Here is a 20,615-nt window from a genome sequence, read left to right as displayed (position 1 = left end):
TTGGAAAGCAATACTCAAACATGCAACAGGTTTCAGCAGAGGTGAGGGTTATGGGATAATGAAAAATAAGACTTGATCTGTAGGATATGCTTTCAAACAAGCGGACATAATAATTTTATTTTATTTTTTTCTTGGAGACAATTAGACTGCTTGAGTTTTAAAAACCATATGACCAATATATTTACACACATTTCAAAGCAAAAGCTCCCTAAAAGCCATAGTTCAACTGAAAACAACAATAAAAGTTTTTTTTTTTTTTTTTGTAATATATTTGTTTCTTATTTGAGTTTTACTCACAACTATTTACATTTCTTTTTTATTTATTTAATTTTTTTTTTTTACAAAGTTTAATGAATACAATTCAGGCTGGGTTTCGTTTTTTTCTCTTTTTTTTTTTTTTTTACAATTTACTCGGGTCTCCAGCATTGCACTGTATTACTGAGAAGTCCTTACACTTTCATTTTGAAAAGTTTTTGATTAACAGCAAAATCTTTGCCGCTTGTTACTGGCGTACTGTACAATGTATGGCACATACAAATCTTTGAGTTAACCTTGTTTTCACTCGCTACACACAGAAATATACTTGGTTTAATCTCTATACCAGTGTTTGGAATTGAATAAATTGTTCAGTTCATTTTTCTTTGTTCGACCCTCCCGGAGGTCCACACCTGAAGCCACAATCACCATGGCAACCTGGTAACGACGCTTGACCTATAGCGATACTCTTCACATTTCACAGGTAAGTCAGGTTTGACTCCAATATATTCTACGAAGGCTATGTAACAAAATAATATCTTATTGTCTGTGGTCAGTTCTAGCGAAAAGCCGCACTTTTCCTTCTCCAGACAAAGTCAACTCGCGAAGAAGCTATACTCGCGTGGTGGAGTGCCCATGCGGGAGGTTAGTACTGTTTTGGCTGCCGCCGTAATTGCTGAAGGTGTGCAGCGGCTGCATCCCAGCCAGCGAGTTGGGGATCATGGTGATGGTGTTGGGCGTCATGAGCGGGATGTCGTCCGGGGAGCGTCGCAGGGTGAGGGTGTAGTCCGGTGGGCAGGGGAGCCGCAGCGTGTCCTGCGCCTGCAGGGCCTCGCACCCGTGCTCGTGCTCCAGCTGTTTCATCTGCAAGGACATGATCTCCTCGTTCTGGATGTGCGCCACGTCGTTGACGGCGCTCCTCTGCGGACTGGGCCGCCGGTTTGACTCGTGGCGCCTCTTGTCCTTCTTGTAGTAGAGCGCCGCGAAGGCCAGGATGTTGAGGAAGAGCAACGAGGCGCCCACGGCAATGGTCACGCTCAGCTCCGTGGAGTAGTCGCGCTTGTTCTCCATGACAACCGAGGAGTCGCCAGGGTCGCCGGTTTTCCGCTGGTCCGTCACTTGCTTGGTGTTGGACGGCGGGATGGCGGGATGCCGAGTAGTGGATGGCCATGTCTTCCCGGACAGGCGCTTGGTGTACGGAAAGGGCGTTGTGTCCTGAGGGGGAATCTTGGTGGTCGTGGAGATGTACGGGAAGAGCTCGTTTATGTTGTGCAAGTGGGGCACGAGCTCAAGCCAGAAGGCCACCTTGGTGGCCCTGTAGTGGTCCCTGACCCTGGGCTTCAGGCCAATGTGGAGATAAAGCTGGTCCTTGGGATTGTACTTGGACCAGGCCACTTCCTCGAAACGATTTGGTTTCGTGTGAATGAATTTTGTGTCCTGAGGAACCGGCTGGTTTGGATCTCTGAAATGAAAGAAAAAAAATATTTCATACAGAGTGCCAGTCAAAAGCCTAAGAACACTCTGAAGTACTCGTATTTATTTATTTATAATAAATGTATTTATTAAATAAATTGTTCAGTTCAGCGGATCACACCTGCAGCCAGAATCACCATAGCAACCTTGCAACAACACTTCACCTATAGTAATACTCTTCACATTTCACACGTAGGTCACATTTTAATCCAAAACGTTGTATGAAAGCTGTGTAGTCAGTTGTACGTGCCGCGCTCTCAAACGTTCGACGTTGTCGAATATTTTTTCATCCTGCGGTTTTACGCGCAAAGGCTGCAGGTTTGAATCCCACATCCAGCTGCAGTACCCTTGAGCAAAGTACTTACCCTGAATCGCTCCAGTAAAACTACCCAGCTGTATAACTGCAAGTAGCTCAACATTGTAAGTTGCTATGGTGAAAAGTGTCAGCTAAATGAACAAATGCAAATATTCATATGGATTTTAAAAAAAAAAAAAAATACAGATTTTGAGAAAAATTTCAGTGCACTTGAAGGAAACAATATTTTAAGAGGCATTCTGTTAATGACTTTGATCAGTAAATGAGGTTCCGTGTCTTCCTAGCTCTTCTGCAGCAGCACCCACACATGTAGAACACTTTGCTTTGCTTTCACTCCTCTGTTTGTCAGGCGTTGCCAGGTTTCCAAGGTGGACTGATGCTTATGAATGATACCGAACATCATTAAAAACGTTATTGATCAGGAACCAGCCTGTAAAGTATTTGCTAACACCATGTACATGTACAGACGGAGTTATTTAATGATTCTGCCATAGTCCCAGTGTGCATTATAACACAGTACTATTTTAGGCAAGAGGGGAAAAAAAAAAGAAAATGTATCTGACGCGATCACAATGATAGATTTTTTTGCTCCAGACTATGTTTTGCAGGAAAACAGTTTGACGGTTAAAATGTAACATCACACGATCGCTTGACATTGCTGCTGATATTCCAGTGGCTCTCAAGGAGAGAGAGAGGATGACAGCATGCAACCTTGAGCCTGTCGCTGACGGCAGACCGGCGCATCTCGCCCTGCATGCAGAGCAGGAGCAACTCATCTGAAACTTTACCCAAAGCTGGAGAAGGAGCCTCTAAAAATAGCACCGCACTGGATGGGGGGCACTCGGGATATGCAAAGGAGAACCGCTGTCATTGGTTTGTCCGTGGAAGGCGTGATGTTTGTTTGTTTGCGATCGCCCCGCAGCCTCGACATTGACCGGACGGACGGACGGTGGAGAAGAAGACAGCGCTCTCGGTTTCATCCCCGTTTCGATGCGAGGCGCTCCATATGAGGTGCTTCTACCGGGTGACCCCAGTCAAAGAAAACGAGAGAGAAACACTGCACAGTTTGGCTGAATGTCGTAGGCAGACAGGCCTTTGTACTGTGGACAGCGCTCTAGTGTCTGCACTCCCACACAGTCATCTGATGCCCTGGATGACAAATGGGCTCTTTGGACAGATCGCACAATAACTGGCAATGAAAGCATCAGTTAAACAAAAAAAAAAAAATAGGAGCATTTTGAAAAGAAGCAGTTGGAATAACTTTAAAGAGTTCTTTTTTCTTCTATTACCCTAATAATACACACTGACTCTTATGCACAAGTGGTTATATTTGCGTACAATCCCGCCCTATAAATAATCTTGAGTCTGCTGAAGTTGTGCACTGTGAGAAAATTGCAAATTCATGTATATTTATTCAGTGTGATCGCCATCTCCTTCAGTGTGATCGCCATCTCCTTCGCACTTGGCCTCTGTTTCGGCTGAGCCTGTAAAATACCCATCGGCTGCCGGTTCAGGTTGTGCCGATCTCCTCCCCGAGCACCAATGAAATTCTTCTTCGAACAACTTCAGACATACTGTAATTACTTCCTCATCATTCAGCCAGCAAATGCTTCATACCTTGTTGCAATCAGTCAGTTATGTTCCAATAGATCTGTGGATGTCCTCCAGGAAACTAAGTATAAAGGTCTGCAGAAGACTTCTCAGTATGCATAAGGTGCACCGGAAATAGGTAGTTGGATTAGCTGGCAGCTGATTATTGATCCGTCCCGCCACTATACCGTTAAATACTCTATATACCCTAGCTCCTGAACTTATTAACCAAATTGGGACTGTACATCTGTTCATAATCTGTATTGTTCATAAATTAGTTTTTGCCAGAATGTCTCAGTCACTCATTCACTTTGTTAGCTGTTTACCCTTCCTACCCGCTGCACCACCATGCCACCCAAGTCTCAATCAATGAAAGGTTAATAATTCAGATATCTTGCAAGTTGCTTATGGCTTCGGTTCTGCACGTTAATGCTTTAAAAATACTTTGGAAAACTTGATCTAACATTTTACGTTGAGACAGATTAAAATTGAAAGTAATTTAAAATTAGTGAATATTTTGTTAAAATTAATTAAAATTATGTCTCTAGAAACCAGTATTCAGTGCCGATTCTTAACTTATTTCTCCTATTAATGTGTCCCATTTGCCGCCTTGTTATTGATCACCAACATTCCAAAAACCAGACGTCAGCTTTAAACACCTTTGTGTTTCCACACCTTTTCTGTTTCTGTGCCCTTCATTGACATCTAAAAGCTTGACCCATGAAAAACTGTTTGCATCAAAAAAGAAGAAAATGCAGTTACAGAAAATGCAAATAAAAATCTTCAAAAAATCTGTCACTAGACCATTTGCAATACAAGGAGCCAGATTAAATGGTTTGAGATGTTTATTTCTAGCCTGATTTCAGATGGAGCATTTCTATACTTTGCAAGAGTATGGAATTTTTAAATCTATAAGAAGTTCTTGCTCTTCTCTGAAAGACAAAAAGAAACAGTAGCACCTTCCCGCACTTTGCCCTTCAATGGTCACATCTCTTATCTGTCAACTTGTTGGGGGAAAAAAGACACCTGAGCCAGGCTGCTTATAAAGGAAATAACATATTTTAAAATGCCTATAGTGTACCACACACCTTAAAGAACTCCAAGCAGTGGGTGTCTCATGCTATTAGTCAGAGTAAAATACAGGTGGTCCCCGATTTACGATGGTTCGACTTACGATTTTTTCGACTTTACAATGGTGAGCTGGTGATAGACATTTAGTAGAAACCGTTCTTCGAATTTTGAATTTTTCCCAGGCAAGCAATATGCAGTGCAATACTCTCTCGATGCTGGGCAGCGGCAGCGATCCGCATCCCCCAGTCTGTCACGCAGAGTTGTGTATTAAGTGTATTAAATGCATTTTCGACTTACGATATTTTTGATTTTCGATGGATTTCGCAGAACGTAACCCCATCATAAATCGGGGACTACCTGTACACTCAAACAAAATACAAGTGTAAGACTACCATAATCCAACTTGTTTCTATTGTATTTACAGCTTGAGTCTGGGGTGTGGGACTGTCAGGGATCAACAAGAAGAAGATGAACGTGTTTATAGGATGAATCAATAAACTAGCATTGAACTGGAGTTTGTGGACACAGCCAGTTTTACTTTTCATTTTAATTTTTTTTTGTTTTAATGTAGCTCAAAGTTTATAAAAAAAAAAAAGTCTTACACTGTCATTTTAATTTATTGGAGCTTTGCTGAACACTTTTACAGCAGCAAACCCATAAATAGGGTTTTGTTTAACTTTTAACTGACTTTGTTTGGGGGGCCACAGTGGCGCGGTGGGTTTGACTGGGTCCTGCTCTCCGGTGGGTCTGGGGTTCCAGTCCTGCTTGGAGTACCTTGCAATGGACTGGTGTCCCATCCTGGGTGTGTCCCCTCCCCCTCCAGCCTTGTGCCCTGTGTTGGCGGGTTAGGCTCTGGTTTGCTGCGACCCTGCTCGGGACAAGCGGTTTCAGACTGGGTGTGTGACTTTGTTTGTTCATTGGTAAAAAATTTATTTGAGTTAAAAAGAAATCAGGTTGAACATAGTTCTAGTTACTATTGTGTTTGTACAGTTATGATCCAGTATAAATAATCCGATACTGTCTTATTGAGGTAGTTAGACTGAAATTTAGCAGTTCCATTTCAAGGTCATAGATCAATAGATAGAGGTCATCAATAGATAGAGGCAATCTGCAGATAATACATACTCCTGATAGAAACATAGATCGCACATAGGTCCTCATGTGAGGTTGTAGGCTGAATCCTGCTGAGCAGAGATACAATTACCTCATCACATAGAGAAGTGAAAATACAAAAAAAGGAACTTTAATTATGACCAAAGCCACTAATTTCATTATCCAGAAAAGGAACTGGAAGCAGTTCGTAATGATGAGAGGGGGCAACATGGTTTGCTAATGGGGTAATGACACCGATACTGCTCCTATGCCACATACCGATTTTAGTTCTTTTTTTATTTACCTTGAGCAGTACGACCCTTGCACAATAAAAATCTGTTCCCATTTGCAGTTTGCTCTTTGTGGTCACATTTCGTAAAGCAATATAATCACTGACTGTTTCAAAGACAATTCTTAATGGTTTTGCTGGACAAACCTGCACAGTACCCCGCCAAGTCAAAAAACTCTTTATTATATTTGATTAAAAAGTTAAGAAAACGTTTATTTAAACTGCACACGACACCCTTGTAATGCAGACAAAAATTAATTCCTCATTCAAGAAATAAAATATTTAATTAACGTTTCAAAGAGTTCATTATGTAAAAATTCTGAATGTTTGGCTACAAAGCCAACAGCCCTTGTAATTAAATCGGTTTCAGTGTCATTTGTGATTTGCTCTTAATTTTCCAAGTGGGTCAGAAGAGAGACCATTTCGGAATTTACTCAAAGAGAAAGGTAAAATGTCATAAACTGGATCCACTAGTTCTGTTGTATCAAGGTAGCAGGTAGTGTAGTGTTTAGGGCCAATGCCGCACAAACTGAGGGTCTTGGGTACGAATCCCCCCACTCCTTCTGAAGTACCCTTCATCAAGGTACTAAACCTGAATTGATGCAATAAGAGCACCCTGCTCTGCCTGCTCAGCTGATCCCGCACACAGCATCAGTGAAAAGTGTGAATCCATCTGGGCAACGCCTGAAAGGGACGAATGGAACATGAGAGTGAAAGCAATGCAAAACGCAAGTGTCCTTCATTTCTGGAAACTCCTGCAGAAGAGCTGGGAAGATATGGCACCTTGTGTCCTGGTCATAATTTTTAACCAAATACAATCTGATCAAAAACTAGCATCCAACAATGGTACTCAAACTAGTGACTGGTACTGTACACAGTACAGCCTCCTGCACCACTCGATGAAACTGTTCATGCTGTTACAAGGTTTTTGTGCCATTGGAATGGATTTAAATGCAGTTCACTAACTGAATTCCAGTCTAATTTTTGACTTGACCTCATTATAAACGTGCACCTATACCTTTAATTCATTATTATGCCAAAATACAGCAAGGAAAAATTAGAGAAAAATGTCAAATTAATTTAAAGATCAAAAATAAGCAATTAATACTTTAATGAAGTAAAAAAGAGAAATTTTCCTAGCTACTTTATAGGAAAGAAACAGAAGACGTGCTCAACTTATACTGAAGTAAGAATAAAGGGCTTGGGTGCTCGAATCATCCCCTATATATAAGATTTGAAGCAAAGATGGGAGAGCAAACTTGAAATTACCAAAAAAAATTGTTTTCATTTTTCAGGACAGACACTGACGAAGGCTTCCCAGCAAAATGTGTCCTTCCGAAAAATAAAAACGTTTTTGGTAAGCTCAAGTCTGCTTTCCCATCTTTGGTCTAATCACAGCTATTTTATAATATAATATATATATATTTTTTTTTCCATTTTGGAAAAAGTTTCCACGGTCTTGGAAAAAAAGTGAGGAAATGTGTATACTGCTTTGTAATTTTAATTACCCTAGCAACCATCATGTTTAACTTCAGGACAAATTTTGCTGGCAAATCCTTATTTTTTGTTCTTAAATTAAATAGTTTTGTAGTCAAGGACCATTTTAAAGATATAGTTCAGCATCAACCTACCCTGTTTTGGCAAAGTTGGTCCAGTAGGTCATGACAACGGCACTCAGCATGACATCATTTTTGGAGAAGTTGCAGTTGAAGAGGTCTGTTGGGCCAATCATGGGGATTCCAAAGACGTAAGGAACCTCGTCTCCGTGTGCCGAGTCTGCCCAGCTGGGCTTCATGTCACTCTGGCAGTGGTGGTAGAAAGCGTAGAAGTAGGTGGGCGAACCATACTGAGCATGAAGGTCTGCCGTGGCCACGGCCGGCGCCACCCACTGGTGATCGGTGAAAAGCGCAACCAATGTCTTTCTCCGGGTCTCTGGATTCTCTTTATCTGCCCAGTCGGTGTACATGAATTTAATCGTCTCTCGAAGAGTGTCCTTCCCTTCGGGATAGCCATACAGGTGGTCGACGAAATCAGACACAGCAAAGTCGAAATCGTTGGCGGATACGCCATCCTCGCTGTCCACGATGCCATCCACGAATTTAAATCCCTCGCCCTGGTTGACCCCAAGCATGATGTCATAGTTGAGGAACTCGCCTTGCTCCATCAAAATCTGCGGGTCATCCGGTATGACGTCGCCGTCGATGACAGGGCCGAAAGCGATGTGGTACTTTGCGGGAGTGATGTACTGCTCTATGAGCTCTTTGTAGTTCTTGTTCTGCAGGCACTCCACCAAGTCTATGGTGTCGAGCATGTTGCAGCCAACCTTCTCTGCCAGCATCCGGGTGTATTTGGCAGGCTGGTAGTTCACTGCCCAGCTGGACAGAGCCGTCCCACTCTGGATGATAGCTTTCTGGAAAAGATCTGAGAGATGAAGCTCCCATTAAAGCCTAAATCTCGACATGTCAGGTTTTGTAACTGTTCAGACAGCTTTTCATAGACAGCATATTCTCTGAACTCACAATGGCAAGCACAGATAGAAATGTATCTTTCTTCCCAACAATGTATTATTAATGAAAGTGTATTGACAATACTGAAACAATGAGAAATAAAATATAAGGAGTGGAAGGATGCAATGTTCTGTATTATGTGACTTGCTCAGGACAAACCAAATTTGCAGACACTTCATAAACAGAGTCCAAAATCAGTAAATATGTTTGCAGAAATCCAGTGCCATTTTCTTAAGCAATCTGAATGTCTTTTTACAACACTGACAATGTTGTGCCTCGCTGTGATTTCATTTCCTCTATGTGCTTGCTATTGCCTTAATCCATTATTAAAGATCTAATATATTCTGCACAAAAAAAAAAAAAAAAACAACTTAAAACTCACCATAAGGCCTACAATACACAATGACACTGCTGAAATCTTTGCATCTTTTCACCAAAAAAAGGCACTTGGAAAGTATTTTTAAAGTCATTTGTGCAACAGCTCGTCCTGTTACGTACCTTAAGGAATGAGTATATCTAGTTTATCTAACCTAGTAAACCATGTAAATGCAAATGAAAACCTATAACTATGAAAGATAAGTATGGATTGCAGATGCACTGCAAGCTTGTAGCTTTTCCCAAGTTTTCATGTTCACATGGACAAGGTGCAGGACAATGGAAAAAAAAAAAAAGCTTAAATTTCTCTATTGTGTATTTGTATTATTTTTCAATAAAACATATATACTTACACACACACACACACACACACACACACACAATACATATAACTATTATCTGTAATGGGTAACAGAGCTGGCCCTTTCCTGTGCTGACAAGGAACAAATGACTGTAAATGACAAACAGAAAAAGCACAGGCTGCCACACAATAAAACCCGGACTGAGCAGAAAGCAGTGTATCATACTTATAAAAATTTGACATTAAGTTAAAGCCGCAGGACAGTGTCTGCTCATCGGCCTTTATCTCATCTGCACTGCTGTGCGCACGGCGGCTAAGGCCGACGACACTGAGCACGCCATCCATAATAGACCCATATGACCTTTGGATCCTTGAACGCTCCTCTCGATGGAAAAATGCAGCCAGGTTTAAAAGGTGTAGTCAGTGTGCACGCTTTAATCTGGGTCCGAATGCTTCCAGACAGCCAGCTCGGGGTCCAGACTCTCTAACATTATTTCATGCGCTGCCGAACTTACATACACGTTCAGATTTTATCTTCTCAAACAGATTGTTCGATGTATTATGCGATGGATCTGGTTATCTTCCTGGGCTGAAGCCTGACTCTTTACTTTAAAGTGAAATCTTTTCCACTGAAAGCCACATAATTCGTAATGTAACAGGTGTTCGGGAGCAAACTTGTCAAACGTTATCTTTCCGCAAGAAACAGCGGTGGGGAAAAGACACTGAAAAAAATTGCCATACACATATGTTTCTTTAACGTACCATACAGGACCATTTGATCGGCGGCACATGCAATGCAAATGCTGTATGATTAAGAAGTTCCACTGCACTTCAGAACACAAAACTGGCAAATGTACAATACAGCATAACTAAAAAATGCGTTGAAGAGTCAGTAAGTTCAATGTAATTATTATTGTGGTTGTTCTTGCCATTGCCATGGTCATCATCATTATTGCTATTATTAGTTTATTGTTTTTTTTACATAGAATCACTGTTTAACTGATCACAGAAACAGAGAAAACTGAGCTACGTTAAAGTGGTTGTATTGCATTTGTGTACTTTGTTGGCGATAGCATTCTTTCAGGTTTATTAAAAGCAAAACTGCTTTTTATGTGTAACGAAACCTTGATAATAAATAAATAAATAAGAAAATGAATGAATGAATGAATGAACGAACAAACAATATGACTGAGATTTGAGGAGAAAATGTACCTTCAGAGTAGTGGGACAGTGTAAGCAAGCTCACGCAGGAAGCTCCTGCACCGGATCCAAATATTGTGACTCTCTTTGGATCCCCTTTGAAAGCCTGGATATTGTCCTTGATCCACCTCAGTGCTTGGATTTGGTCGAGTAATCCATAGTTCCCTTTCGCAGCTTGGTCCCCTGTACTTAGAAAGCCTAAGGAAAAAGGAAGTTAAATTCAAAATCCTGAGAAACCATGAAACACACTTAAAATGAACTAAACACTCGAAATTAAATGTACCATTTTCCAAGCTGGCTTACAATGATTACTATGTAACTAACATATTACTAGGAAAAAGATTAAAAATACAAACATGATTAAATCTCTTTCAAGAAGATAGCAGGCGGAGTGCAGTACAGTACATAGAAAATCCACTATTACGTATTATTATGACTGTTTCATTATTAACCATTATTAGCTGATTTACCCATTTATACAGCTGGTTCAGTTTTACTGTATCAATTCAGAGTAAGTACCTTTGTCAAGGGTACTATAGTTGGAGTGGCTATTCAAAAACACAATTTCGTAACCACTACGCCACCTGCTGCCCCCCACTGCTACTATGATTTTTCCTTAATACAACTATATTCTAATAATGTTTTTCTTGTCTCTCTGGTGCATGTATGTGCAAGCAAAAATGATAACCTCGAAACACGTGTGCGGACTCATGAAAGCGTACTCAAACAGGGGGACCAGGCAGTTCGAAGCACAGAAGGAAACACAATAAATTCACACAAAGCTCTGCACCAGGGTCACCAGGTTTGCTTTTCTCTACATTACCTTTCAATTAACGATTGATTTACACCTGGGTTACGACGCTGTGGAATAAAAGAGCACACAATGTGACTGCCAGTCCAGCTACTGTCTCCTTTAATGAAGAGGACACAAGACCCTGTGGTTCTGCAGCAGGTTCCTTTTAGAAAATAACTGACTGAAGCTTTCATTTATCAGAGAGAAAATTGCGCATTCTGAAAATAGTGGGAATGCAAATGATTTCATACGCAAAATACTGTCAAAATCTACTGTACTTTATTCAGTTTTATGCAATGGTTTATTATGGTCACCTGCAACACAGTCATTTTTCAGGAAGGTGTCTGTGCTCACTGATAATAATGGTTTTTAAATATCCACAGAAATCGATAAATAAAGAGATGGACAGATAAATAAATAAATAAATAAATCTTTAAAGAAAAAAAAAACTATATGGTATTTCTGTGTTGAGAAACAAATAATGTGTATCCTGTGGGCAGAAAAGAAAAACAGTATTTATTTTTCATTTTTATTTATTTATTTTTTTTACCTTGCTGGCTTTTTATAAAAAAATGTTTAAAAGAAACACAGCAATATTTATTTCATAACTGGCCTGAAGTAATACATACCACTCTTTATTCATAAATACCATTGCATTTGAGAGTTCCCATATTCCACAGATATGTATAATAGCAAATGAGTCTTTTGGAAATGTAAGGACAGAAATACATTTAAGGATTTGCAGTTTACCATGCAAAACTCTATATCACATTTCATAAATATGCCTTGGAGTATAACAGAATTCTTCAAATATGTTTTCTAACAAGCATTAGAAGTACCATTAATAAATTCCCAGCTCTAAAATAGTCTATGTTTTATAAGTGCTCCAATAAATGGTATTTTAACCTCACAGTAAAAGGCTTAAAATTTAATCACAAACAGTACTATTTCTACTCCAGCACCCGTAATTTCACGTACGCCAGCCAAATGTGTTTCTCGGTGATAATTCTATCAAAGGAACATTCAGTATAAAATATTAAGCTTGTATTTTGACTGACATCATTGGTCAGGAAACTCAGGCAAACAGTGATGCTGCTCACAGTGAAACTCTTCTTCACGATAAGACAATTAGTCTTGTTAAATCGGGCTAATTACATTCAAATAGCCTGATTTATTTACATTTTTTAAAGCAAACAGTCGGACAAGCAAAAGTAGAGACAAAGATGCAGGTGTTAGTATGTTTTACTGACAGCTAATGACAGTTGGGGGGAGAAACTTTTACCCTGAATGTTGTCAATGTAAAGTCCTGCAGTAGCAATGAGATTTCTTTTCCAGTGAAATAACCATTCAGCTGTCCACATGGGTGAAATAAACTGAGATTCCTTAGTTAAAATCAATGGCAAAAGGGAAAAAAATTCTTCTAATATGAAGATGGGAGAACTGAGCTATTTGAATGCATAAATTCTCCATAAAGGACAATTTCTCTCTGAAGTCTTTTTTTTTTTTTCCCCCTAAAAGTTCATGCGCGGAGTTGCGTATTCAAAGAAACGTAGCCTCGGATATGCACGTGGTTTGATAAAAGGAGTCTCTGATGCAGGAACAGTTGACATTTAACATGAAATAATTACATAAAATAATAGAAATTCTTTGGCTCTTCCCTGAAGCGAAAGAACATGTTGCACACTGATAAATATGACGATGAGGTCACCCTTTTTTATTTCAAACCTTACTTATCTATGAATCATGACAGAAGAATTTGAAAGAAGTAGCGGGAAGCACGTCACATGTCGCGTTTCTGACCTTTGAAATTAGCCACGTGTGATTCTTGGTCGCAAATGAGGTGAAAATATCTCAGTTTGTTTAATCTCTGTGACAAATTACTTGCAAATTTTACTTAGCGCTAAATATATAAATCCATGCAATCAGGATTGAGGGGATTTGAAGTAAATTATCCTTGCAGGAGAAAAGGTTTTCTACTCTTCTCACTGGAACAGGTTGAAAGATAATTCCAAAGCTATGGCAGTCTTTCGGCTCTGCTGCATTAAGCATGCATATATTGTATTTCTTATGTTGAACATGTTACATACATTTACATTTTTTATTTAGCAGATGCTTTTTTCCAAAACGACTTCCAATGAACTCTATGTAGTGTTCCCAGCCCACACACCTAATTTACCATGGTGACATACACTGCTAGATACACTACTTACACTGGGTCACTCATCCATACATCAGTGGAACACACTCTCTCTGTCACTCACACACTATGGGGACACCTGAACAGCATGTCTTTGGAGTGTGGGAGGAAACCAGAGCACCCGGAGGAAACCCATGCAAACACGGGGAGAACATGCAAACTCCATCCACACAGACTGAGGGGGGTTTGAACCCCACTAAAACATACAATTTTTGGTTGTATACACACACATACACATATATAGACACGGACACAGATCACAAATATATATTTACATATACGGAGTGGGGCAATGAGAGAGCAGCTCTATGGCTTCAGTTTGAATTTAAGTTCTGTGTTGTGCGGGTAAAGCGAAGTGTAATCCAAATTTTTATTGTCATTTTTATAGCCACATATTTTAAGAACAAACTCTAAAACCTCCCAACGAACATAATGGGCTATGCTTAGTCATGCGTATTCTACAGAATACAAAGGCCCCCCTCTGCTACCACCCTACTGTACCTGAGAATGGTTTAAAATGGACATCTTTTAGTGTCACTGAAAGCCATAGTTCATGTTCCAGAAAAGAAAAAGTATTATTCTTTATCTCCTGTCTGCTTTAATATTACTAAATCCACAAGGGCCAGAATACCAGAAGAGTACAAAAAATCTTTAATCTACCAAAAGCTGAGATGTTCAGGCCTGTGTTCTCTTTTCAAACCACAAAACTGTGCTCACACTAGACAAGACAAAGCAAAAGAAGGTGCAGAACCTTCTGACACATGATGGACAGTGTGTGACTCCAAAGAACTGCCCATGAGGGAAAGTTTCATAACAAAACTGCTCATGGAAACCCATGGAAAAGCAAGAAAATCCATGGAAATCCCAAGAAACCCATGCAGACTCATATCTGGACAGCTGCATAAAGAATACTGTATACATCCATATTCAAAATGTGAAATCAACTAAATTAAGTCTAGTTTCATGAAATAAAGACAGAAAGTGATATATTAATTATTTTTCTTCTTAAATCTTTTTACAGTTAGATGGTTTGGTTGTTATTTGCATTTTTGCTGGCTCTCCTCAACTTTATTCATTGAGTTACTCATTTTTTCAAAAAAAAGTGTCTTTGTGGTTCATTATCGCTACTTTGTTAAGAAATTACTTTACTGCCCTTTGCAACACACTTCAAAAAACGATGACTCACCAGGCTAGATCAAGTTCATGACAAATCAAACTGATGACCTGTGACAAACATTTGAATTCACCACATTTACAATTAACGTATTATTTAAACTTTCATGTTTCGCATTCGCATTTTGCGACTTCCTGACCAGACGCTTCAAAGGTGGCAATGCAATAGGTGTCGCCAAAGGAAAAAGCTCAGACAAGGTCGACCACCGAAAACGTGGCGTTCCAACTTTCAGGAAGACTTCAAGACCATGAACATCAAATGGACAGATGATGAGATCACTGCTGCCAACAGAACCCATTGGCGAACACCCGATACCCAATACATCAGTCGACGTGGGAGGAACTAACTAACTCACTATAAGTGAAGACATAAATTCCACTTTTTGTAACAAACTGTCGATGGATATGCTCAATTACCTCTTTGTGATCGCATGACCCCACACCAACTGTTGACATGGTAACCACAACCCTAACTCTTTTTAAGGAGAAAAACGAAGCCAGCCTTCCTCTTTAGGTCTGCCACACACCTTTGTCTCATGGAAAAGTAAAGAATTCACATTACGCCATTGGCATCACCCAGTCCATTACTTCTCGAAAGCAGCATGTTTAGCCAAACCGTTTCCATCTGCTCGTAATAAATGGCGGGAAGTTTTGTTGTCGTCAAACACGAGCTCATACTTTCACTGGCACTGTACACCTATCAACCTTTGGTACCACTTGATGAAACTGTTCATGCTGCTCTAAGGTTTTGGAACCAAACGAAAGACAGATCATGAAATGTAGCAATTCTTTACTGTAGTAAAAGCAATAAAAGCACGGCCATCTCTCTGGCCAATAGAACCTTCACTCCACACCCTGGTAGAAATTAAATGGCCCTTAACTGAATGCAGATCTCATTTTTTGACAGTACTTGACCTCTGCTTGAGTGAATATGGTATCACTCAGTTATAAACATGTGCTTTTGGCTTTATTTCATATTGAGTTAAAAAACTGTACAGTGTTCTATGGAAACCTTGTGTACAAAAATAACTGAAACTGAACAAATCTGAATTGATTGTAATTACTCTGAGCACAAATAAGCAATGACCTTCCATGGAAATGTTAAACACCAGACCTTTCCTGAGCAACCAACCGAATGTAGCTAAACTGGTTTGTTCTACAGGCACGAGTACTTTACACTGCATACCTTTCAGCCCCATGAGATGCTTAATGCAACTTCACTCCATCCCCACCTCCATTCAGCATCCACCTTTATTCCCTTTTCACGCACTCTTTGAAATCACGAAGCACATGGAACGTAAAAACTTCCACAAAGGGGCACCAAGTAGCATAATGGATAGAGTTACCACCTCCAGATTCAAAGGTCACAGCTTGGAATCCCACCAGCTGCTGTCGTGCCCTTGATCAAAGCACGTATCCATAAAAATTGCTCCAGTAAAAAATTACTCTGGTGTATAACTGGGTAAATAATTGTAGGTAGCTTAGTACTGTAACATGCGGCACAAGATCAGGCAACATTGCACTCTGTTACACATATGGTCGCCATGAGTTGTAAACGACTTGACGACAACAAACTAACTAACCAGCACTGTAAGGTGCTTTAGAGAAAAGCGTCTGGTAAATGAATGAATGTAAAGAATATCCTTTTTTTTTTTTTTTTTCAGAAAATGCTCACACGGCATTGAAATAACTCAGAAATAAGAGAAACTGAAAAAGTGCTAACTAGCAGGAGTTTGGCCCAATTGTGTTTGGTGTCAAAGGGACGGCTGTTCCAACAGGTGATAATTAATGCAAGAGAAAATGTGAAAATGACGGGTGGATGCGGGGTGTGGAGCAGCGTCTGCCTGAGTTCAGCGAAGGTGAACACAGAGTGTTTCAAAGCTCTTGTCAGTCCACTGAAGTCATTTATCTGCTCAGTTCCAATTTGCCACAAGGCACTGCACCCCTGGGTGTCACCGCCACTCGATCCTGTCATTTGTCACAGTGACTGAAAGCATCAGCAGTGATTTTCACCCGGGAAAATGAGCCCGATATGCCAATTTATCGATCTAAGAACTTGAATGGGTTTTAAAATTAATGTGTTCCTTGACATGTTTCTATGCTGATCTCCACACATCACAAGGGTGGGTGAAGAGTAGTTATTTTTTTTAATCATCCATTAACCATCTATTTGGACAATGTCCCACACTCACACTGTGTACTTACTACTCATTCACATGCCGTCACAGAAAGAAACACAGCAGCTGTCAAAGGGCATCAAATTCATTTGTCTGATTGTGTGATATTTAAAATGACACCAAAGACATTACTCACCCTCATATGGCAGTATAATTAAGACACAAATAATGAAATTTCAGCTTTGTTTACATATTCACCAAATTCCAAATGAGTGCAATGCTTTGTGTTGTCTGTTCAAAGGAACTGTTTAATGATTCGCTGTTAATAGTTTATGATATATGAGTAGATTAAAAGTTCCTCCGAAAGGCAAGTTACAATCTCTGGCAAATAAATAAGGAAAATAATGCTGGATAAAGATGTTTGATCTACTTTGTCTTGTTGTTTTAATTATATAAGGTCTTTGCGCCTGGACAGCCAATTTTAAGAAGAAAAAAAGATGAATGAAAAACGTATTTGATCAAATATTTTTGTTATTTCTACTAGGATATGAACTGAGACAAAAAACCTTCAAATTTAATAGAAAAAGCTGCAAAATATTTCAGATTAAAAGAGGGGTACATACTGAAATGAGCTGTTTGTTGACCTTGTCAGATCATAATTCAAACCTGAAATATGCAGTAGGTAGTGTAGTGGTTAAGGACACAGATATATAACCTATATACATAGATAGATGCCACTGTTACTTAATTCCTATACTTATAGTTCAAAGTTCATAATTTTTATGATGGAAATGAAAAAAAAAGTAACAAAAAGGCATCTACCCATCTATGATTTTAATTTATGTTACTGTAAATTAGAGAAACTGGGGCTACACTGTAAACTTGGACTGATAAATGCTGTGTGCTGCTCAAGGGTGTGTATGTGTATCCAGTAAATTCTGCTTCCTACATTATATATAGACACATTTTTACAGTATAATTATGAAATCATGTCATGAAACCCTAACCTACATCCAATCCTGCCTATGAAAAATATCCCTTTCACCATATGATCATGACAGAATTAGGTCTACCTGGGTCAGGAAATTACTGCTTTTATTTCCAGCTGTAGAGATCTTGCTGTTCTGATGTACCAGATCTGTCATTCAACTTTTCATAATCAGAACAAAGCAAATATCTAGAACAAAGCACAATGGCGCATTAACTGTTAGCATGAGAAATTTAAAGACAAAGGACAGGAGTAATCTGAAGATTAAAAAACAAATCACAGTATAAATCTATTGAATACCATTGAGATGTAAAATATTGACTTTACACGCCTGTGATAATAAAACAGGGGTCTCTCTACTCTCAAGTCACTGTGTAGATATGTTAATATTCTCTGTAATGGGTAGTAACGTCTACATTTCACTATGACACCTCTATGGTCTCTGCTCATTTTGTCCATCTATTTTGATTTCATTAAAGTGGGCATTAATCACTTCAATCCAAACTGTTAACACCTCATCTGCATATAGTGAAAGACACATTTTTAGTAGTGGGGCAAAACAGTGAAAAAGCAGGTTGCATCACAGCTCCTGAACTGTGTGGGTTTCCTCCCACAGTCCAAGGACAGGTGCTTCTAGGTGAAGGGGTAACTATCTAAATTGCCTGCAGTGCATGCTTATATTTCCTTGAGATGGGCTGTTGCCCCATCCCAGGCTTCCTTTGCCCCACACCCTGTGATTCCTGGGTAGGCTGCGGACCACTGTGACTGCTCAAGCTTTTTTGATAAAAGGTGGATTTCAAGTGGGTTTTACTGCTGAGGGGCAGGATAAGATGGTGTTTTATCTTCACTCTTCAGCATAGAAACTCTACAATTCAGATTATAAGTACTGAAAAAATTCAGTCTTTTGGGGGTGGGGGGTAGGAAAACAATTATTTACAATGAATAGGTCAGAAAATGATCATTCTGGATAATCCCCAGCAGGGTAATGTGACTCCAAGTGGAGAAGTGGAGGGGTAGCAATTACCCGGAAGAGGCTTACCTATCACTAAGACATGATGGTTAATGTGTACTTTGCTGTCTCACTAAAAAAAAAATAACCCTCATTTCATTGCACCACCTCTAATACAGCCTACTGTGAATTTAACATCAATTATTATCATACAGAACTGCTTTTGAATCAAAATATTCACATTTAACCTTCCTCTGTTTCATTCAGCTTTGTGCTAGAAGCATTTCAGGAATGAATACTGAATTATTAATGGCGCGCTGCATGTTTCAATACAGCCTTACATGCTAGGTACTTCATCATTAATATACTTAAATAAAATACAGGCAAGTTGAAAAACGGGTTTTCGCACAGCAGACGCCGGCACATATTAGAGGAGTAAAGCGATTTCTGTTCAGTGTTCAGCGGTGTTTGTCATGGGTGGGTCTGTCAGTAGTCGAGTTGCTTCGAACCTGAATCCTTTTACATTTACACGTATTCATTTAGCAGACGCTTTTCTCCAAAGCGACGTACGTCTCGTAGAAAATACAATGTGTTCATTACATTAGGAGAAAGAGGGACATAGATGCAGACGTGTGATTCTTAAGTACATGTTAGTAGTTTGTTTCCATCCCCATATGAACCAATGTTCATCACACAAGTACCTGCATAAAACTTTCAGAGTATCGATGATTTCTGATCACCTTCCTATTATTTATTTATTTTTTTCCCCTGAGATACATATAAACATTTAGGTACATTACAGGAGTAGCTGCGTAAAGGTGTATCCAGGCATGATCTTAAAGTTATAGTGCATGAACATTTATTCCTTACGTGAACTTGTCCCAAGTGAGGGATGAGGGGAGTGTTTGTGGATTTTTCTAAAAGCTTCAATCTGACCTTGAAGGCTCCCGTCTTAGATCACCTAGATCACAGTTTGCATCTATTCTCCACCAGGCAGTGCTGAGTCATGAGAAGCGCAGTCCTACCTGGGTTTACAGTGTAAGGGTTTATTTACCCATTTCCCATGTTTTTTCTCTTGGTTTTCAATACATTTTGAAAAAGAGCTCTTTCATTATCAAAAACCATCTCGTATTTTTGCTTTGGTCACATTTTCTCTCTAATTTTGGGCCCCAATCACATGTTTTTCAGTTTTAACTATCCATCACACACACACATCATCTGAACCGCTTGTCCCATGTGGGGTCGCAGGGAGCCGGAGCCTAACCTGGCAACACAGGGCGTAAGGCTGGAGGGGGAGGGGGGACACACCCAGGATGGGACGCCAGTCTGTCGCAAGGCACCCCAAGCGGGACTCGAACCCCAGACCCACTGGAGAGCAGGACTGTGGTCCAACCCACTGCGCCACCGCACCCCCTTCACTGTCCATCACATATGCCATTATTATCGCTCCAATGACATGTGGGCCTGTCAGCAAAAGCAGGAAAACCTCGCCTTGCCTAAAATAAGGGAAGAGTCACTCAGTGTCAGCTATTCACTGCTGAATTCTTTTTCCTTTCCCCAGAGTGTGGTATTTCTTACTGTATAATACCCAGCATAAAGGGAGCACGCCACTGCAAAACCTACAGCTTCACTTGAAACTGCACCACACACACACACTTTCTGAACCGCTTGTCCCATACGGGGTCACGGTGAGTCAGAGCCTAACCCGGCAACACAGGGCACAAGGCTGGAAGGGGAAGGGACACGCCCAGGATGGGACGCCAGTCCATCGCAAGGCACGCCAAGCGGAACTCGATCCCCAGACCCACCCAAACCCGCTGCGCCACCGCACCCTCCGAAACTGCACCAGCTCTAAGTAAAAAATACCTGCATTTCCCGTTGTTTCTTTTTCTCTGTACTTTTATCTGTTTTTACACATCACTGTCAAAT

The 20,615-nt window shown here is 40.1% G+C and overlaps 1 protein-coding gene across 1 annotated transcript in view; it reads right to left on the bottom strand.

Moving 5' to 3' along the window:
* Positions 1 to 386: 386 nt before the first annotated feature.
* LOC108930701 (neuroligin-4, X-linked) overlaps positions 387 to 20,615 on the bottom strand; it is a 51,466-nt gene continuing 31,237 nt past the window's right edge. The window contains exons 4-6 of the mRNA XM_018746080.2: positions 10,482 to 10,667; positions 7,718 to 8,507; positions 387 to 1,717 (exon numbers count right to left, since the gene is read on the bottom strand). Coding sequence (XP_018601596.2) covers positions 868 to 1,717; positions 7,718 to 8,507; positions 10,482 to 10,667 — 1,826 coding nt within the window. The 3' untranslated portion in view covers positions 387 to 867. The remainder of the gene's footprint in view (positions 1,718 to 7,717; positions 8,508 to 10,481; positions 10,668 to 20,615) is intronic.

Source organism: Scleropages formosus, chromosome 12 (assembly GCF_900964775.1).
Source record: "Scleropages formosus chromosome 12, fSclFor1.1, whole genome shotgun sequence".
Taxonomy (NCBI): Eukaryota; Metazoa; Chordata; class Actinopteri; order Osteoglossiformes; family Osteoglossidae; genus Scleropages; species Scleropages formosus.
The sequence above is the reverse complement of the archived record's forward strand: the minus strand, read 5'-3'. Positions and strand labels throughout refer to the sequence as shown.